At 40.6% G+C, this 23,133-nt stretch overlaps 1 protein-coding gene across 1 annotated transcript; it reads left to right on the top strand.

Annotated features, from left to right (window-relative positions):
* Nucleotides 1-634: 634 nt before the first annotated feature.
* Nucleotides 635-22,869, top strand: c1ql3a (complement component 1, q subcomponent-like 3a). Its single transcript, XM_053342038.1, has 2 exons — nucleotides 635-1,249; nucleotides 22,690-22,869. Exons 1-2 carry the CDS (start codon nucleotides 659-661, stop codon nucleotides 22,867-22,869), a joined length of 771 nt encoding a protein of 256 aa, XP_053198013.1. The 5' UTR covers nucleotides 635-658.
* The last annotated feature ends 264 nt before the right edge of the window (nucleotides 22,870-23,133 follow it).

Below are 23,133 nucleotides of genomic sequence, written 5' to 3' on the forward strand. Positions count from 1 at the left end.
TAAGGCATTAATTGCCTCTTATTTCTAAGTTAGTTGATCTGGCATTATTTGTCTATAGCTAGTCTGTTAAGAATGATGGAGCATCGGGATGCTCTCTCTCTCTCTCCCTCTCTCTCTCTCTCTCTCTCTCTCTCTCTCTCTCTCTCTCTCTCTCTCTCTCTCTCTCTCTACTCTATTACCACTGTGTCTCTGTGCTATTGACTCTTCGCCTCTAGGCTATAACAGCCATACGGTCTAACTGGTCCTGATCCGCATTAAGAGTCCAGCTGCCGTACAAACACTTTACTTCGGCATCTGTGAGTCAATAAGGGAGCAGACCCGAAGTCTGGATTTAAGAGGCTCTCGGAGATGCTGAATCCAGTACTTTTTGAAATCACCAAAGGCTGAACTTTCAGGGAGACTTGAACAAGCAGCGCATCAGCAGAAAAAGTGTGGATAGGTGAGAGACCAGGACGAGGCCAAAGGGAGGGTGGGGGGGGGGGCTTCGCTTTAAAAAGTTAATTAACACAAAGTGTAGCTCTGCTACACTTTTTTTCCTTTTATAGAGTTACCTTTAGTCAGCAAAATTTCACCCAAAAGCAGACAACAGGATCGTCCTGCGCTGACGCGCCTGGTCGGCAGGAAGCGGCTGGTGGCGGCGGGGGTCCTGGGGGTCGTTATGGTTCTGGTTCTGGTCATCCTTATCCCGGTTCTGGTCAACTCAGCGGGGACGGCAGCGCACTACGAGATGCTCGGTACCTGCAGGATGGTGTGCGATCCGTATGGCACTAAATCTCCTACCAGCACAGCTACGGCGGACACGGTCAGAGACAACAGCCTCGTGCAGTCTTTACCCACTTTTATCCAAGGTCCGAAGGGGGAACCGGGTCGTCCGGGTAAGGCAGGGCCAAGGGGACCTCCTGGTGAGCCGGGGCAGCCCGGTCCGGTCGGGCAGCCTGGAGAGAAAGGTCAACCAGGCAGACCAGGTTTACCAGGACCTCCGGGACCCAGCGTTGCCGCCGGTGCAATTAGTGCGGCTACCTACAGCACCGTTCCAAAGATCGCCTTTTACGCAGGGCTAAAAAAGCAACACGAGGGCTACGAGGTGCTCAAGTTTGACGACGTGGTGACCAATCTAGGAAATCACTACGATCCGACCACCGGAAAGTTCACGTGCTCCATCCCCGGGATTTATTTCTTCACTTACCATGTCCTGATGCGCGGAGGAGACGGCACCAGCATGTGGGCTGATCTGTGCAAAAACAACCAGGTAACACAAGTCGGACACAACACTAACGCTCCATCCATGTGTGCACGGTTGGCTGATGACGTACAGTGTTTGTTTTAAACACTTTTTACTTTTGTCGGAGGCCGGCACACCTCACGTTCAAATTCCATCTGTTACTGAACCGCTGATTACAGTTAACAGTTCAGACACGCAGTATGTAAGGATGATGCCGTAATACAAAAATAACGACAAACGTCAAAACGCTGATTATGGACGATATGTTTATGGGCTTAATGATAGAAAAAGTCAGAGGTCAGCATCTTAAGAGAAGAAAGGTAGGCTAGTTACTGTCGTCACTGGAAATAAGTCTGAGCACTGAGCAATCTTCAGGAATACGGTTTAAAATGTGGACAATGCACTGTGGGTGTAAAGGTTTCCTGGAGTGTCTGTTAATTGCATTCCACAGTACAACAATGCTGCAGTTGCTTCAGGGGCTTGTGTAGGCTATATCTGATATATGATCTTCAATGTGTTCTTTATCTGTAGGTTGACTACTTCCATAATTTACTAAACCAGAAAAGGCATTTTCCCCCTTTAATTTCAATATGTCTAAATATATCTTACACACACAAACAAACACACACACACACACACACACATATATAATATTAATGAATATTTCTCCATCTTTTCTCACCCAATAATAGTGGTGGACAAATGATTATAGTAATATAGTAAATTGATATAGTACATTATGAATGTGTTCTATTGATGCATAATACCATGATTTAACTGATCTGAGAGAATAGAAGATGTATGAGTGTATGACTTATACACTATTGACTCGATTAAGTGCAGAAATGCATCATAGTTTATATGCATATTTGCAGCAAAATAAATACGTAAATGAAAACATACATAAATATTCAATTTGCATAGTCACTCTCTGGTTTCCCAAATGTTCTGTCTGGTAAAATTAAATAAAAGTGTATTTCAGCTCCATTCAAGTTTCGTTAACTAGTTCTAGGAATTACCTGAATATCTGAACATAGCTTTTTTTTTAATGTTACGTTATAGTTATGTTAATTCAGTCAGGGAAAATGAATGATATTTTTGAAATACCTTCACAGAATGCTACTTGTTAGTAATAATGATAACATTAATAATTCTAATTATTATAAAGGTCTGAGGACCTTCAGAGGCCCTTTGCTGTCCTGTCTCTGTGTGTTTGCTCCATCTCAGCATCCTGCTTGCTCTGTGGTGATCAGGCTTTCAGCAGCAGATCTAATCCGGGGGGTAAACCAGTGTTGCAGCGTCGCTCTGCCAAGCACATCCCTCCTTTCTGTCAGCCTGCTACTGTAATAGTGCTCCCGACCGCAGCCAACACAGCAAACATCTCTGGGATTAAACCAGCAGAGCTGCACTCCATGACAAATCAGATGCTGAAAAACATGTTTCAATTAGGACTGCTACTGCTGAGACTTTTAAATAGGTTCAGAGGGGAAAAACCAACACACCAAGCCGACCTATATCCTTGATTTGTCATCCATATTAAAATCACATTAAAATCAGACTTCACTTGATTTCATTGAAATAAATCACGACTTTTGTCCTTTTAACAAGTAATTTTGTCTATTATTTAGTTTTAAAATCAAACTCACATACCTTGTTTAACAAATGTCTAAAATATTCAACATTTACATTGTCTGTAGTGCAATGATCAACTTAATTGTGTAGTCTTTCAGGATACAGGCAACTTTAAAAATAAATACAAACACATTTCCACTGAAAAAGAAAGAGGTAAATCACCCACTGGCAAATTGTGGTTAACTTATTGGAGAAAAGTACACCATAGCACTGCAGAATAATCCATTCAGTCACAGATTGAATTGATAATTCAACAGAAAAACATGGGCCATAATTACAACTACAACTATCAAATCCAACTGAAGTAATGAAATTATGGTTCAAAAACTTACTGTAGTTAACCAGTGGATTTATACTCCAAACCTAAAAATAGCATGGCATCATAACTCACCTTTAAACCCCTGTTACAGCACAGACTGTCACATTAAAGGTGAAGCTGTGCATCAGGCATTTAGTCAAGAAACATGTGGAGGAGACCTTTGTCTTAGTCCTTGATTATACCCTAATATACAGGCACCAACCTCCTGCTGGACACAGCTGACACTCTGGACCACACCACTGCACATTTTAACCAACAAGTAAAAGAAAATGCAATTATGATTAATCATGCCCTTCTTGAGTATTTTTTCTGGAATTATGCTGCACCATTTTATGCTGAGTTTGAAGTTTGTACAAAATCTTAGAAGTCAGACACAGACTAGCTGCAGTAGTTTGTGGGCCGACTCATATTCAGCCAGTGCTGTAATTCCAAAAAGCAATGCAAATTTTTTCCTCAGTAGAAACATTTAAAAGAGATAGAACTAGAAACAGTAACAATATGTGTGAATTTGGATGCTAACAATTTGATGTTAACTTGGTTGTCTAATGGCTGGTAAACTGGCAGGACCCAAAAGCAGACTAAACAGACAGGAATGTGGTAGGAAGGGTTTGGGGAATTGAGGGATCGGTGAGAGGAGGGGAACTGGCAGTTGCCAGTGGCTGGGGAGGGTGAGCACACAGGTGAGGCTTCAGCCAAGGTGGAGGCAAAGAATGAAGAAGGGGTTCCTTGAGGGACTGAGGTTCCAGGTGGAATGGCAGGGTGCATGAGGGAGTGGGGTAGCTGAGGTTGTGGTGAGGAGGGCAAGTGTGATCACACAAGGCTGAGGGGGTTTCCACAGGAGCAGGAGGCTGGGCTGGGCAACAGCTGGATGGCGGAGATCTCTAGGCGAGGGCTGACGCTGGAAAGGCACGAAGACACAGATCAGGTTAATTAGGCAGCACAATATCATAAGCTCTCAAAGAAACTCAGGAAATCACTGAAGGGACGTTTGTACCACGGGTGGTGTCAATAACGAACTGGTGCCGAAGGGTGGGGAGACCGGGCTCTTATGCAGTGCTGATTACCAGATGGAAGACAGGTGTGCCCAGCCGGAGACTCTAGCCACCAATAAGCCACGTCCAGCCCCTGCAAGCACATGAGTAGAAACCTCACACAAACAGCCAACACCGCACAACCACAACAGGCTGAGTGAAAATACTGCCACATGCAAATGGTATAGTCAGAGATAGGGTCTGTTCAAAACTGCATACTTTCCTACTACTTGTACTAACTCTGATGTCATTTGAAGTATGTAGTGTGTTTCAATTTTGTAGTATGCGATTTAGAGTATGTGAGAAGTTCCCGGATGGTTCACTAGATTAGATTAGATTAAGACGACTCACACTCAAATTACCCATGATGCAACGTAACTTCTGGAAAAAAACCCAAAATACAAACCTCACAGATCACCACCTTGGTTGTTTCAAGTTAGCTACAGCGAGGGTATGTTCACTTCCTGTTTTCAAAATAAAAGCACCAATTATGGTTTTCTTAATAATAAAAGGCAACGCATTTTATTTTGTGAAAATGACCGGAAGCACTACGGCTAACTTGAGTGGCTCCAAATTCGCAGGAACAAAACTTTAAACAGGTGTTATTCGGACAAATTAGCGTCACATTGTGGATCTACAGGGCTACTTTACTTTCTTCCTAAAAAGGTTAGAAATGTGGATAAAGTGGTATATTTTACAGCTTTAGAGCTAAAATAAAATCAGCTTCAGCTTGCTGATTTCAGTTCGGGTAGGAACAAAATGCATTGTGGGTTATCGTATAGTTTACTACAGTGTAAATGGTCTGCTTCCTATCTGGTCGTGTAGTGTGTAGGATGGAAGTATGTAGTATAGAAAAACTAAAACTACAATTCCTGTACTGTTCATCAGTGGATATACACACCATCAAGATAAAGAAGAATGATTCACCTCACAGTTATTTATTTTCTTCATGGAGTTGTTATTTAAAGCATCTGTTTTAAACTTAAAACATTTTCTTTTATTACAGACTTTTCAGGGAACTAGAGTAGACAGCTTGTGAGACACCAGGGACGACAGCAGTGTGTCACTCACCTCAGATGGTTTCATTAGTTTCTAACTGTATCTATCAAGACTGGCTTTCACAGTAAAACATACTCTCACAAAGCACGTTATTAGAAACACCTGTGCAATCTAATGCAATCCAACAGACAACAGCTTGACCATAAATTCTACTTTTAGGTATATTTTGTCCACCCAGAGGCAATGGATAACATATTAGGAATTCAGCACACCACCACCATCCACTACAAGCTCAATAATAAGACACTTTGGGGGGCGTCATGCTGGGAAAAACACTTTTTTATTAAAGACTGGTTTAATGAATGTACCAGTAGTTATTCATTTTTTATTCAAGTTTATACTCCAAAACTTCAATTTACTTTTATTTGAAACACAATCAAACACACATATTACACCTGAAACAGTTAATGGTTAATAGTTTGGTAATGATTTGCTTAGCTGAACTGGACCAGTATATTAAGTCAGACTGGGTTCAGGTTAGGCTGAGTTTCAATTAAACCTTTTAAAAGAACACAGTAACTTTACATACACATGTAATACACGTATGCTTGCTCGGGTCCCAAAAACTCTTCATCAGAGCTGTCACTGTGCGCACGAGTCGCTGTTACGCCAGGTTCAGACAGGACGCAGAAGCACCACGCTTGGACATTGTTGCGCGCGCCACAGCCCTCCAGTTCACACCAGAAGCGTATTTCTCCGCGCCGGTCAGCAAGCGGCTCTGCTCCTCAGCTCCTCTGTTGTCACACTTGGAGCAGTTTTTTCTCACTGTCTCTGTTTGCGTGTGTATGACACCCACTCTGTGTCCCTCTCTCTCTTTTGTGTGCGTGTGTGTACGCACACGCGTGCCTGTGTGTGTTCATCTCGTGCTCTGATTAGACACACACACACATACACACACATCGCATTCGTCAAACGGGGTGTTTAATTATTGAAAAATAGTTTTATTTTGAAATGCTTTATTTTGTCAATCAACTGGATTCTCTCGTTGTTGCTTTGTTTGACTTCCTACCCGGCCTGACACAATCAGCCGCGGCACACGGAGAAAATAGACCAGACAGAGCACTGCGGTGCTTCCTATGTGAACGACACCATTGGTTAACATGGGCACCAAAACAAAAACCTCTCCTCGGCGCTTCGCAGCTAATTACGGCACTTCCGCGTCCGGTCTGAACCTGGCCTAAGGCTCACCAAGCACACTATCCTCGGACTCTGTGTCAGTCCCAGAGTCAAACAGAGCATCATTCTCTGTTCCATCCAGTGGAAAAACACCAAAGTTAGTGAATCTTTTTGGCTTCAGATCTGTGCTTATGCTACTGTGTGTCTCTGCCACAGCTCAATAAAAGCTGCTCATCTGTGCGCACATCAGTGTGTCCTGTAAATTCTTCAACAGCAACTAGTGTCCCTAGTGCTCGACACTGCTGTTTACAGGACATTATAGTTCATAAGTATAGGTGCTCACATCATTATGTTTATAGTCAGCCTATAGTTATTGTTATAATTATCTTAGTGTGTGGCAGTGACGTGCGGTGAGGTCAGTGGCTGGGTAGGCAGTGGGCATTCAAAAATCACCCTAATAAACATAAAATGTTGTACCCAATATCAGTAAGCTCAATCAGCTGCTTTAAATATCTGAAATAAAGGGCCATGCTGGCGTAAATTACACATGTGAGAGTTTGTTTGTCTGGTTTAGTTATTATGAAAGCTTATACCATTGTGAAAGTCACAAAAGCTAAGAATACAATTACAATACAATAAAATCTTGGTGTTATTACAAGGTATAAATTAACAACACACTGGCATTTGTTGAAATATGAGAAATTTAATTGAAATATACAGTATATCAAATAATTATTAATTTGCAAGTAATGACTACAATAACAACAGACCTACATAACAGTGTTTCCCACAGATCTGAAGGCAATGTGTGGTGGTAGTCCTGCGACCGACGAGGGGGGGGGTTGGTTGGTTGGTCGGTTTCGGTAAACCGGCCGACGGGGGGGATGATCTCGCTGATGGAGACACACGCGGTGTGCACAGAGGGGAGGGACTGTGTGTGAGCTATGTGAGAGAGACGCGTGAGTGACAGAGAGACGCAGGGAGAGCAGAGAAAGGAAAAAGGAAATGCAGCTTAACGAATACGATGCGTATTTTTTAATTAGCGTTAAAAAAAAATTAATAACGAAACGCAATATGTGGCGGCCGGTGTTGAATCTGTGGCGCACCGCCACAAATTAGTCTATGTGTGGGAAACACTGCATAAATTGAGGGCCAACGCCTGCACAATAAACAATTTTCCCTCCACATCTTTGAGGAAACAAACAGGCCTATTTCAGAATCAACCAAGGTGACTCAAAAATACTAAACATACACAAATGCCAGCCTTAATTGCAGATAAAACACTTCACTTAAACTATATCATTGCAAGTAATGAAGACTTTACCTAGATTTGTAAATAAAATGCCCTTGTGGACTTTGTAAACATTTGTAAAAAAAAAAAAAAAAACAATATATGCTGCAGGCTTTGTATAGATTTATATATATATATATATAAACAATATATGCTGCAGGCTTTGTATAGATTTATATATATAAAAAAACAATATATGCTGCAGGCTTTGTATAGATTTGTAAATATTAACAATAAAGGCCCTTGTGGGCTTTGTATAGATTTGTAAAAATGAACAGTATATACAGGCTTATGAACTATGAAACTGATTGGATTATCAACTAATAGTATTAAAAGAGTGAAATGAAAAACCAATGTAGATTAACTTGAGATGATTCCTCAGCGTGGCAGGCTCTGCTGGAGTGATCCCGGTTACCGGAGCCCTCACGCTAATCATTTCCCCAAAATGCTAGCTCCTGCTTAGCCAAGAAATACGTAGCACGTATTGAGTCCTTGAGGATCTCTCGGTTTTCCCGCACCTTGACGTGGTGCACGGAGACTTGCAGTCGATTAGCCTTGTTTAAAGCATGGCTGATCGGAGTGCATTTTCTGGTTTTGAGCGCAATTTGATGTTGAATATGGGCACTCGATAGCTCATGCTTAGTTATAGTAGTAGGCAAGTTGTTCAAATTACTGTAGCCAGGACCTACCCACACATTATCCCTCTCTTTTGAGAAGAGAAGACCAGGAAAGTTTGCTGCTAGCTTCACATCCACACAGTCACTCTTTTTACGAGAGTACCACTCCGGTTGAAATGACCGGACGATTTTCGGTCCCTTACGCTGGTGAAGGTCACGGAGAGGAGGTGTACACCTGCCTTGCTGGTTGATAAGCATCTTCTGCTGGTAAACCAGCCTGCTGAAGTTTTTCAAACGCTCAATAGTGGACATTATGTCGGACTCAGAAATAACATAATAAATTTCTGACATATCTGATTGTAACAATTTCGCATTTTCTCCGCCCTGATTGGCTCCCGCTCCCTCAATAAGCAGTGTCATTGGTGTGTGGACAGCCTTTTACAGACCTATAATAATATCCTGGGACAATAATTCAGGCTGAGAATTTGACTCCATTCCAGGCCAGTCTTTTCATGCAGACCATCAGACCTCTAATTTTGTATTCTAACCCTATTAGTTGATATAACAGTTGAAAGAAATGTGGGAGTGATCAATAAATTCTCTATTTGAATACAGGTTTTTCATTGAACAGTCTATCTACACTCTATCTCATATACATATTTATATTATATTAAAGTTATTTTAATTATTCAGATTTATTATTAACATATTGCTAATAAAATAACTACCTAGCTACCTGTTTAATGCCCAGTTAATAATAGGGACTAGTTAAAGGTGCGTAGTGATCAGGGATTGAAGTACAGCCTGAGTTGAGTGTAAACTTGCTCAATAGAGCAACAGTGTGTGTTTGAGTGTGAGCTGGGTTATCTGGCAGCAAGTGACATGCACATCCTAAAAAAATGATGAAGAAACTAAGACAAAGTCAGGTAATGTATTTAATCACAAACTTTATCTTGGGAGGAAAAAAATATATTTCTTAACGTGTTTTAATGAAAAACCTGAACATTTTTGGATAAAAATTTGATTCGGACTAGGCCTACATTACAAAATGATCATAACAACACGTGGAAAAAATAGCCTAGCACAAAGGCATTTACAAAACTTTACAAAACATTTACAAAACTTGGCAAACTATGAATTTATTAAAATTTTGCAAACTATAAAACTAAAAGTGCTTATTGAACTGTGAACTGTGAACGGTTTGATCTAGCCTAATTAAGGCATAATTAATGTCCCCTCAGACTTTGCCGAAGTAAATTTCTCTTCGCTCACTGGCAAAGCAAAAGCTGCGGAGCACTTTTCGGAGGTCCAGGCCATCGGTCAGGTGTTTGTGGATGTGGAGGAAGAGGAGGTGATTTAGGCGTCGCTCAGTCATTGTCAAGCGAAGAAAAGTTTTCAACCGAAGGAGGGAGGAGAAGCTCCGCTCAGCCGTTGCGGACATGGGCAGCGTCAAATACAGCCGGAGGAGCCTGTCGACTTCACTGAAGAGGGATTGCGTACCTCGTACCTGTGGCCAGCATGTCTGCAAGTGTGGCCATCTTCGTCACCTGACTGATGGGACTTTCAGCAGAATTTTGGCTATTATGTGCCTGCAAAACAGCTGGAAGCATTGACAGCTGGGTGCGCAGCCGCTCCATGTCCACATCGCCTGTGTACATGTCGACCACATTTTGGGGGATGCTGATGCTACTGAATCCGGGGGAACTGTTGTTAACTGCTGTGAGGAGTATTTCTTCCATGCTCATCAACAGATGCAGAGTGGGCTGGTTGAACCTGCGAGTCAGCTCAGAGGTGAGCAGGTCGACTATTTGAAAGAACTGGCTCCTGTAGTAGTCCTCTGGATTTTCCCACTGGTGCGGTGCGTCTCCGTCATCATAGCGGTGTGGAGGTGCGCGTCGCCGTGGGGGCAGAGCCGGTTCCTGTACCAGGTCAACATTGACCATTTTTTGGGCATCTTCAAAGATGCTGTTGAATGCCTTGGTTGACCGGAGGTTTTTGTAGTGTGTTTGAAGCATCTGCACTGATGACTGAACTGTCTCTGGACAGACGTCTGTGGACTGAAGCACCCGAGCCACCTCCTCCGCAGAAGAGAACAGTTTCTAGAGACACTTTCAAGCCCAGAAAAACGCTGAATTGTGTCATTAGTGCCTGTAGCCCTGGTGCTTTTTTGCAGGCCTCTGTGTTTCCCACCATCCCGATTATTTCCTCCAACGTGTCGTACACCGCTTCCTAATTATCCAGCAAGAATTTTATTGCACTGGCTCTGGCTGTCCAGCGAGTGGGGCAGAGCGGTTTGAGGCCAGTGGGTGTGACATTAGATGCGGCACTGATAGTGTTAAAGATGGCAAGTTGTTTCGGTGAGTTATTTATTATTTCATGTATGTCATGAACTAAACTGAAGGCACCACGCACAATGTTGCACTTTGAAGCAGCTTCTTGTAGTATGAGGTTTAAACTGTGATTAGTGCAGTGCATTGAGAGTGCTTTTGGATTTATGTAATGTATCCGTTTAGCCACACCTGACATTTGTCCCTGAAGAACGGATGCTCCATTATAGGTTTGCCCTCTCATGTCACTAATGTCAAGGCCGCATCTAAGTAGTATGTCCTTTATCGTTTATTGATTCTGCGTCAGTTTTAGGACAGTCATACATTCCTATGAAGTCCTCATGGACAACATAGTCAGCAGATACCCATCGGACAGACAGAGACAGCTGTTCATGCCCAGCAATATAGTGAGTTTCATCCACGATAATTCCGTAATGTTTTACATTGGATTTTATTTCCGTTAAGAGAGTGGTGAGAGACTCCCGGTACATCACATTTATAAGTTCATTGATGGTCTTGTGTGATGCATATTTCCCAGTGAGCATAAAGCTTTTCAGAGTGGGGTTTTTCTCAGCTACCAGTTCAACTAGCTTTTGAAAATTGCTCTCCTTATCAGTATGCCCTCTGACTGCGAGTCCCTGTCGGGTTAGAAACTGTAGACAGCGAAGTTGCTCCATCATCCCCTCTCTTCTTTTTTCCTGCTCAATGTGCTGTTGTTTTACAAGCTGAATATTGACAGGTGTTTGGCAGAAGTACACACACTTTTTTTGGACACACTCTTTATGAAATTGAGATTTCTCATGGCTGTCTAGTAGGCTTGGACATTTTTTCCAGTTATTTATTCCGAACTTCACAAAGCTGTCTTCTCCACATTTGGAGAAAGTGACAAGCTGTTTGATAGCAGCAAATCTGCATATTTCGCAGAAGGCTCACTTGGTGGTTTTACACAGGACTAACCACTCTCTGTTTTTGTACCAGTCTGCATTGAAGTACCGCTCTCTTTGACCAAATGATCTAGCGGTCTCCTTTTTACCGATGATTAGCTGTACAGCTTTACCCGTCTCAATATCTCGGCAACAATCCCCCACGCAGTCGGAACCAGCCTGGCTGGGTTCATTGCCAACTCCGGCAGTAGTCTCAGGGGGAACAGAACTGCTGCTTTGGGGTTCTTCTGCTGGCTGAGATGAAGATCCAGGCTCCGATAAAGTTGTTGAAATCGATGTAGCATTTTTCGTTATGAAGTTCAATTTTGTAGGTTATGCAGTCTATTGCAGCTACAGCAGTTCAAACAGGCAACACACAATATAGCGAGTAAATGATTGTATTGTTTTTTGAATTGTATGATGTGATCTTATTGGATTAAAAATGTAACTACTCTCTTCTTCTTTTCTTTTGTTTGTCTACTACGGAGCCGCGGAGGTGCCATTGAGAAGAAAAAAAACAACACTAGAAATTGTTTGATTGCAAACCAGATAGACACACAATTTGGCTCGCTTTTTTATTTATTTCCATTTTTATAACTCTTTGTGGGGATTACTGCTAGGTGCTAGAGCCAGAGGGCTGAGAGTCTACCCGGAGCCTGCCGAAGACACTCGAGGCTTTACCGGGCTGGTGAGGCAGTAACAGGCAGGAAGGTTTGTGGAGTCTGTGCGCACAATTGAGTGCCTGCTGGAGGCTGTTTTCTTTCTCTCTATGGCCACTCTCTGTATTTTACGTAACGTATGAGTGAAAGTGATGAGTAAAACTCTTGCGGTAAACTTTTTTTACCGCAAGTAATATAATATAGGGACCTTTGATTCAGCTTAAAAATAATGTGGCAGGAGGGTAAAAGTGGGGGGGCCAATGGCCCCCTGGCCCCCCCTGCTTCCAGTGCCATTGGCCCCGTGTTTCCCACAGAATTTAGAGAGACTATGGTGGTGGGACCAGAACATTTTGTAAAATTTTAATTCAAATGCATCATTCTGGTGCACTCTGAGAGCAACATTGAGAGGTTATGTCTAGAAAAAAGTATTTGTGCTTTAGTAATTTAACTGCTGGTTATACAGTATAGGTATAAATGATGATGACACACCCACAAAGCACAGGAAATAAATGTTACCAGTTAATAAATGTTTCAAACAAGCCATCAAAATAAACCTAATGTCCATATTTTAGCTCTGAAACAAAGAAAGCAGACATGATTATCTAAGTTGAACTAGTTTATTTCTGAGGAACATATATTGTTATGTTAGCTTTTGATATTTTTCAGTAAATATCTTTTTCCAGGTTGTTTCAAGTTTGCTTTTTTTTTTCTTCAAATAACTAAACTAACTGTCTTCGCTGATCAATAAAAGACTTACATATGTCTTAGAAGTAGATCAGGTTAAGAGTTGATAATATTCACCTAGCATTTTGTTGAGTTTATCCAGGATCCACTTTCTAGAATCCAGTCTTCCTAGGACTTATAAAGACACAACAGAGATTAAATCTCCTGGTTAAATGTTGAATAATATAGCGTTTATATTTTTAAAGTACTAAATAATATTCGTGGATAGCTGGATTTTAATCAACAGATTTCATTTTAGGGGCTATTTTAAGAACTGAGACTTGGTTTGTACATTACACACAAATGGACATTTGTGTTATGATATTTAAACCATACATCCATAAACAGAGATCACCTGCTGCATCTTGTTTGTGTTGTCAGTGAGGGTTAGGGTTAGCTGTGAGCACAGTGCCACAGCTTTGGCTTCTGTCTCTGATGTTTATAAAGAGAAATGCGTCTCTAAATTGAGAGTGATGTGCATGTTTATGTGCAATGCACAGCAGTGGCAACTTCATTAATACAATATCAGTAAAGATCTTATTAATGTTCTGTTTTCTGCTACACAGGTCAACTGACATGCAGATTCCAGCTTTATACAGTAATGTAGCCTTAAGGATGAATACCGAGTTCCATCACAGCTGTCAGGTTATTTTTAAGTAGCTAAATGTCCGAGATAAGCCCACTACCCCATACCCACTAGGTCCCCTCTCTCCAATGTCTGACTGAAGATTTCGTTTGTGTTTTCACAACATTAAAAATCTGCACTATTCACATTAACTACAAGTTTACAGTAGCCTACAAATCATGTTACATTTTTTAAAATAACAAAACACAATTAACAAGCAATAAATATAAAAAGAGTGTCAGAGCAGCAATGGAAAGATTTGAAACGTCTAAGGGCTTAATGAAATGGTTTTGGTTGTTTGTGGAAGAGGGATATCATCATTTGTGCGTGGTCTATTTTCTTATAACTTTCTTATAATTTCTCTATGCATATTCTAAATAATGAACAAAACTTCTTTTACTCACTTTGGAGATTAAAGCATTTAAAAGGAAGAAGAGGAGGTGGAACCAGTCCTGGGAATTTCAAATTTACAGTGTGTTTTCCTGAGATACACTGAGCTGCTGCAAACCATTAACATGTAAATTAACTTTTATGTGTCTGTAGTGTAGCAAACTGCAATTGCAGTGGTTTGTGTGTGTGTGTGTGTGTGTGTGTGTGTGTGTGTGTGTGTGTGTGTGTGTGTGTGTGTGTGTGTGTGTTTCTCTGTGTGTGGTGGTCTGTGTGTGCTGGTGGTGGGGGTTGATATCTAAATGTGTGTTTGTGTCTGTTCTGTATGTGTGTGTATGGCCTGAGGTGAAAAGCTGTTCCTCAGCCTGCTGGCGCGTGTTTTCAGAGACCTGTATGTTCTTTTTGAGGGCAGCAGGGAGAACAGGCTGTTATGTGACTTTGCTGGGTCCTCAACCACCCTCAATAATTTTTCTTAGGCACTACTGGTTCTGCTCTTGCAGACTGGGCAGCTCACAATTGGGGATGTGTGGAGCCATGTTCACCACCCTCCCAATGCCTGTCAGCAAGTTTTCTGTGGTGCTTTATTAGAAGTCCTTGAGGAAGTCCCCACAACTTCTGTGTCATCCACAAACTTCACAATTGTCTTCATGAGTATAAAGGTTGTACAGGAGGGGGCTGAGTACATAGTTGTCTGGTGCTTCTATGCTGAGAGACAGTGGAGAAGAGGTACAGTTGTCCACCCTCACCACCTGGCAGTGGTCCAGGATCCAGTCCCACAGTGACCAGATGCTTGAGTTAACTGATGAGCCTTGAGGGCACTTGAGGGAACACTGGTATTGAGCTGTAAGTCTACAAACAGCAACCTCACATACAGTAGGCGTCATAAAACATGCTATATTAAAATGTAGATAAATAAAACGACTTCACCATCACCAATTAGTAAAGTACGTAAGTATGAAATATTAGTTAAGTTTGAGACACAACTTACTTGGCTTCCACAAAAAATAAAATAAACCTGCATATGAACCCACATTCTTAAAAGGTCACTTTAAATCTCAAAATTAGTCTTCACAACCAATTACTACTACTAAAACTGAACCCAAAATAATTAGCTTAATGTATATCTTGATTCTTAACCTCTGATATAGAACTGAGTCCTGAGTTGGCAACCCTCTGCTGCTATTTTATGTTTTTTGATCTTCTCACATGCCACCAAAGTGTGAATTATTTATACATAGCTAAGAAAATATGCATATGTATACATGGACTTTCAAATGTCCAATGAATCTGTACGAACTGCACTCATACATTTTGTAGCTATCTTTATAATGCTTTGTACAGCAAATGAAAATATGAGATAATGAGCAATATAAGCTGTAATCGAATTGGAGGGAGGCAAAGAAATGTTAAAAACAAGCATGACAATACACATAAATAAATACTAATAAATGAATATATAATAACTAATAAAAGATGCTTTCACATGAGTTTTTAAAATATTGTTATTCTTAGATTGGTCGAGATCAAAGATATGTATGTACCATTAATGACATTTTAGAAAAATATGTGCATCAGAGAGACCGTGTTTAAGAGAAATCATTGGTAACACTTTACTTGACACCTATCTCTATAATGCATCATAAATATACTTATAATGCATTATAATGATGTTATAGCGCTGCATAACTATAGTTATAAACACTCATAAATGATAATAATTTGTTACAACAATAATCATAACACACTATAAAACATTTTATTATGACTTATAAGGTCAGGTATTATAATGCGTTATAACTGTTAACAACTCACTGACAATGACCACATAGATAATGCATTATACATATATTTATGATGTATTATAATTGGCTTATAAACATGTATAACTATCATTATAAACACTCATAAATTATCATAAGGCTTAAGGTCTAGAATTATAATACTTAATGATTGCTGGTCCCTTGCTAACCAGTTTTTGTTGCAAGGATCAAAGGGTATTATTATAATTATATAGTTGTCATATATTAAAACTCTTTATAATGCATTATAATCACTGGTATAATGCATTATAATGTGATTATAACTTATTGTAAATGGTCATTGGGTGCTTCAAGTAAAGTGATGAAACTGCTCAGGTATAGGCTGATATAACACTTTAGAAGCTGGTCATAACAGTTATAACGCATCATAATACCTGACCTTATAACACATTATATTACCTGATCTTATAAGTCATAATAAAATGTTTTATAGTGTGTTATGATTATTGTTGTAAAGCAATATGATCATTTATGAGTGCTTATAACTATAGTTATACAGCGCTATAACATCATTATAACACATTATAAATATATTTATGATGCGTTATAGCGATAGGTGTCAAATAAAGTGTTACCAAATCATTAGTCTACGACATGCATGTGTGAAAGGAATCCCTTATCATTTCAAAGTTTATACTATAAGGCAAGCAGGCATCCTAACCATATGCCTACCCAGGCATGCTGCAGCATAATTTTAGGGTACAAGTAAACTTTATTGATCCCCCTAGGAGGAAATTCAAAATTGACACAACAGTATAAGTATTTAAAATAAAATAAAATACTGTAAACCATCTCTAAAATAATCTGCAATGTTCCTGGGATTAAACAGTAAGGATTTTATTAGTGGGAGTGGGAGGTACCTAGAGCTGTGCTGTGGTACAGTCTGATGGCTGACCCCAAAGTGCTTTGAGGCACGTGGCTGAACGTGCTCATGAGCTGCCTCAGCTCAACATAGAGAGGATGAGAAGGATTGTCCACGATAGCTTCCAGCTTTCCTCTCATCCTCTTCTCTTCTCTTCTCTCTCCACACTGTCCTGTCCCGACTATAGAGCTAGCTTTCCTCACCAGCTTATTCAGTTTATTTGCACCACCTCCCCAGCACACTGCGTCATAAGCAGTATATAATGGCTAATTTTGAGTTTAATTCTCACTGAAAAAAATTATATATACTCTAACCCAAACATCTTGCAAATAAACAGAAAAATAGAATGATGAGGAAATGGACCTTAAAGGCCATGTAACAGGTCATGCTGGAGGTGGAAGCAGGAAGCCAGCCAAACAGTTCGGGGACCCCAAGTCAAGCCTCAATGACTGAGATGTGTGGCTTCTGGCTGTGGTCATGGTCATCTTTGTCCCTGAAGCTTCAGGTCCCAGCCCACACATTATCCATCTATAACCACTGGCACCCAGATCCATAGACTATGCTTGGCCAGACACAGTGGTTAAATTTCAGAGAATATTATCACCATCACTGACCCCAGCCATTATTGACCATTATTGACCGGCATCCTGCGCCAAGAAGGGGTCCACTAACAGCAGGCGGCTGCGGCTCAGGAAGTAGAGCGGTCATCCACCAATTGAAAGATTGCCAGTTCAATTCCTGGCTCCTCCAGTCCATATGTCGATGTGTCCTTGGGCAAGACATCCCAAAATTGCTCCTTTTGCTGTGTTGCTGTGCCAATGCATGAATGTGTATGCATGGTTAGCTTCCCTCTGATGAGCAGGTTAGCACCCTGTGTGGTAGCTCCTGCCATCAGTGTATGACTATGTGTGAATGGATCATGTGTGAAAAAGCGCAATTTAAGTACAGTCCATTTACCATTTCCCACTAACGAATACTTCAGGCTTCAAGTATTTTGCTGCTGTAAATTACTTAATTTATCTTTACGCCTACATTTTTGCAGTTTGCAAAAACTGTCATGAAGTCAACACCACCTTTCTCAACACTAAGTAGAATTTAATTACATTTCTTACACCCCCACCTTTGGGTGACAAATAAATTGTATTTTTCCAAACTAGTTTATTAACACTACAGTTTGACTATAAATATGCAAATAAGTGGCTTAACATATAGGCTGACTGGCAGATTTGTACTACGTTATTAATTATACTTATTTTTAACTAATCAGTTGGCTCAGCTACTGTAGCATTTCTTATGTCTGTTTGTGTCTTTGTTTAGACACTGAATATGCTTCACTGTTTGCAGTAACGCTGAATCAGTGATATTGGATGTTGTTACTGATTGACCAAAACTATACAGAATATAATTTCAATCATCTAATCTCTTGTACTCTGAAAATATTTAAAATTTGCAAAGGAACTGTCTTTAAAATAGACATAATATTGATATTTAAGTGATAATTGTTTTTGATAAAATATTTAATATCTCTCAGATGTATTTAATGCACATGAAAATATATAGCATTCCTCTTTAATTGGTTATATCACTTGACATTTTCCTGCCTATTTAATAAAAAACATATAAACTCTATAAGAACATGAACATGACATTTGAGAGAACCTTGCTCATGCATTGAAAACTAAGCTCATCCTCTTTTTTAATCATCAATACTAGATGAAGAATGAAAAAGACGTGTCTAAACTATGTCTGTTAGTTGTACACCCTCCCTCAGCAGACTGCAGACTTTTCTGCTTTGTGTGTATACTGCTAATTGGGAGATGTAGCCTACATATATGAGTGATTGCTAAATTTAATGCATTTAGGGCCTGATTTACTCCCAAATAAAGGGAATTAAAATGCGTGTGCAGCGCAATAGATTGTGTGTTTAGTTAGCATGCATTTTGAGGGTGATCTCCTCAGAATGACTGCGTAAATGAAAACAGGTGCAACAGGGTGCAGACAGCAGTATTTAAATGATGCTTGTGTGTGTCTTAATAGAGAGTTTCGACAAGCATAAAGCCTGCAAGTGCAAACTAAAATGTGATCCCATGGAATAAGAGGTTCTAGTGGAAGAGGCTAACAAATATATTCAGATATAGCAAAGAAATATTGCCAGAAAAAGAGTGTTTGACAATGTTGTTAGTAAGACCAAAAATATTCCACTCCAAAAATATTAACAAACAATAAATCAGTTATCTGCATATTCTGTCATTGTGCCTCCGTCTCCTCCTCTCACAGTGACAGCAGTCAACTGTATGCAGTGCACAGCTAGTTAATACCTGCCCTTCAAAGATATACACTATATTGCCAAAAGTATACACTCACCCATCCAAATAATTGAAATCAAGTGTTCCAATTCCACTTCCATGGCTACAGGTGTATAAAATCAAGCACCAAGGCATGCTGACTGTTTCCATAAACCTTAGTGAAACAATGGGTCGCTCTCAGGAGCTCAGTGAATTCCAGTGTGGTACTGTGATAGGATACCACCTGTGCAACAAGTCCAGTTGTGAAATTTCCTTGCTACTAAATATTCCACAGTCAACTGTCAGTGGTATTATAACAAAGTAGAAGCAATTGGAAATGACAGCAACTCAGCCACGAAGTTGTAGGCCATGTAAAATGACAGCGGGATCAGCGGATGCTGAGGCACATAGGGCCTGATTTACTAAGATCCCAGATAAAGGGTACTAAATTGCGTGCACAGTGCAATAGATTGTGTGTTTCCTTTGTATGCGTTTTGCAGGTGATCTACTAAGAATAACTGTGTAAGCGCGTACTATCTTGCACAGTTGAAAGCCGCAGACGTCAGTGCACAGCGTTAGTAGATCAGTTTGCATATTTTTTGCGGGTGATGTCAAGTTTGAACATATTTTATGCAGACCTTTAGTAAATCAGGCCCATGGTGCGCAGAGGTTGCCAACTTTCAGTGAGTCAGTCGCTACAGACCTCCAAACATCATGAGGCCTTCAGATTAGCTCAAGAACAGTGCGTAGAGAGCTTCATGGAATGGGTTTCCATGGCTGAGCAGCTGCATCCAAGCCATACATCACCAAGTGCAAAGTGTCGGATGCAGTGGTGTAAAGCACGATGCCATTGGACTCTAGAGCAGTGGAGATGAATCGTGCCTCACCATCTGGTGAGCTGATGGACGAGTCTGGGTTTGGCAGTTGCCAGGAGAACGGTACTTGTCTGACTGCATTGTGCCAAGTGTAAAGTTTGGTGGAGGGAGGATTTTGGTGTGAGGTTGTTTTCAGGAGCTGGGATTGGCCCTTTAGTTCCAGTGAAAGGAACTCTGAAAGCTTTTGGGCAATTCCATGCTTTGTGGGAACAGTTTGGGGATGGCCCCTTCCTGTTCCAACATGACTGTGCATCAGTGCACAAAGCAAGGTCCATAAAGACATGGATGAGAGAGTTTGGTGTGGATGAATTTGACTGGCCTGCACAGAGTCCTGACCTCAACCCGATAGAACACCTTTGGGATGAATTAGAGCGGAGACTGAGAGCCAGGCCTTCTCGTCCAACATCAGTGTGTGACCTCACAGATGCGCTACTGGAAAAATGGTCAAAAATTCCTATAAACACACTCCTAGACCTTGTGGAAAGCCTTCCCAGAAAAGTTGAAGCTGTTATAGCCCCAAAGGGTAGACCACCATCATAATAAACCCTATGGATTAAGAATGGGATGTCACTTAAGTTCATATGCGAGTCAAGGCAGGTGAGCCAATACTTTTGGCAATATAGTGTGTATATGACGCAGTTACTGTCAGTAAAATTACCTTCAGGTTTGGTAAATCACAATGCGTGTGCTAAAAAAATATTTGCATTTTCTCCTCTCTGTATTGTGCACACTGGGGTTTAAACATCCCATATTACATATTCATTATGGTAGATGTCAATTCCCACATAAAACAAATTTCAAGGACTGCCTTTTTTCATCTATTTAATATTGCAAAAGTCAGATACATCCTGTCTCAAAATGATGCTGAAAAAATAGTCCATGCATTTGTTATTTCTAGACTGGATTATTGTAATTAATTATTATCAGGCTGTCCTAACAAGTCTCTAAAGACTCTCCAGCTGGTCCAGAATGCAGCTGCTCGTGTTCTGACAAAAACTAGAAAGAGAATTTAAAATCCTTCTCCTCACTTTCAAAGCTCTTAATGATCAGGCTCCATCATATCTTAAAGAATAGAACCTTATGTACCTACCAGAACACTGCGCTCCCAGCATGCAGGCTTACTTGTGGTTCCTAGTATTACTAAAAGTAGAATGGGAGGCAGAGCCTTCAGCTATCAGGCTCCTCTCCTGTGGAACCATCTTCCAGATTGGGTCCAGGGGGTAGACACCCTCCCTACATTTAAGAGTAGGCTTAAAACTTTCCTTTTTGATAAAGCTTATAGTTAGGGCCAGCTCCTAGTTTATGCTGCTATAGGCTTAGACTACCGGGGGACTCCCATGATGCACTGAGCTCCTCTCTCCTCCTCCCTCTCTCTCTCTATCCATCCATCTATATCTATTAACATTCATGTACTATTAATTGCATTCACTAACTTAAACTTCTTCCCCGGAGTTCTCTGTGCTTTCTCGTCTCACAGGTAATCTGGGATTGTAGATGACAGATTCATGCTGTGGACCCACTATTCTCCTGTCCGGGACCTTCTAACTAACAATGTTTTTTTTTCAATGAGATTAATGTGCTTCTCTCTCCTCTCAAAACATCCAGCAGGTGGTGGTAAATCAAAATCTAAATATAGTTAAATATAGTTAAACCTACTAATTATTTCTTTATTTCTTATTTCAATACTTAATTATACATATTGCAGAGAGTATGTCAAGAATAATATATATGGGCAATGAAACACAATGATAGCCATCAAAATGCTGCTGACTGCAAAAATGCTGTACATGTGACTCTATACGTGACTCTGTATTTTCAATACAATAAACGATATTTTTAATGTTCCTGTAAATAAAACAGTTTGTGGCTTCAGTGGATCTGCCCTCAGCTTGGAAGAGCTCAGGGTCAGTTAGAAGTAGCATTATCTGCTAACACTAGCATTACTCATCTTGTGTTGAAGCTTGTTTTGGTAACATTTCTGTCAACACACACATTGCTGTCATAAATTAGTAGCTTGGTGTGGGTTTCCTCACATATTTTATGACACCAGGTGAATCAGTTCAGATTAGGAATGTGTTGGGTGGGTTGAAGGGGTATGACAGGGTAACGTAGTGAAGAGGGGCAGGTCGCAAACACCAGTACACACATACAGCAGTCAACTGATAGAGGACTGGAACTGCTGTTGCTCTACTACTGACATGCTGTTGTCAACCCTCCTGATATGTTTCTTACCCCTAAACTTTAGTGAACGTTAGTGTAAGCATTCATGCAGACACATGTATACACTTATGTACACACCATACACATTTTCATCAGGATGGGGGGCAGTTATTTCAGTGCTTTGCACACCTACAAAGCTTTCAACAGCATGAACAGCACCTCAGCAGATGAAAAAAAACCCAAGATGTCTGTCAGTGTGCACAAGCACCCTACATGCTGCCTAAATGACTGTGACACCTTCTCTTCTTGTTATAATTACTATTTGAATTATGGTGAAAACCGTGCCAATTTGGTAGTTTATGTTGAAGATGGACGCCTGGTCACCATCAGCATGCTAAAATCACAGCAGGCAACTGACAGAGGACTGAAACTCACCACTCTGCCCGTGTAGACAGTGTTAGAATAGCAAAACTGTTTTTTTCTTGTGTCATTACACCTTGCCTACACTGGGCATGTAATGGTAGCAGCACCTCAGCAGCGACTGCAGTCCTTATCACTGTCTACACAAGATCTGCTCTGCCACACACTACTGTCACTCTTTTTTTTAGAACAGGTGCAACACTTCATGAATATTGCTTCTCAAGGTCCCTCGCAGGGTTTCAGACTTTTTAAGATTAGATTTTTACTTAATGTGTATGCTCTGTGTGTGTGTGTGTGTGTGTGTGTGTGTTTGTGTGTGTTTGTGCATTCCTGCAGGTGCGTGCCAGTGCCATAGCCCAGGATGCAGACCAGAACTATGACTATGCCAGTAACAGCGCTGTGCTGCATCTGGAGCCAGGAGACGAGGTCTACATTAAACTAGATGGAGGCAAAGCTCATGGAGGCAACAACAATAAGTACAGCACCTTCTCTGGATTCATCATCTATGCTGACTAGAAAACACATTTATAGTATTTTCCCTCTACAAATAAGATGCTAACATGTGTGGCGAAACCAATATAAGCCTCTGTAACCCACATACAGTATTATTTTATTTAACATAGTGCATTATGATACACTGGTGGCAGATGATAATACCATTATAAACATAATTACCACTTTCATACAATAATGTCATTAATAAAATAATAATTTTTTATCAATGTGTCATGAAACAACAGTGTTGAGATTATTTTACATTGCATACAGTGATTTTAATAT

Source organism: Scomber japonicus, chromosome 21 (assembly GCF_027409825.1).
Source record: "Scomber japonicus isolate fScoJap1 chromosome 21, fScoJap1.pri, whole genome shotgun sequence".
In the NCBI taxonomy this organism is placed as follows: Eukaryota; Metazoa; Chordata; class Actinopteri; order Scombriformes; family Scombridae; genus Scomber; species Scomber japonicus.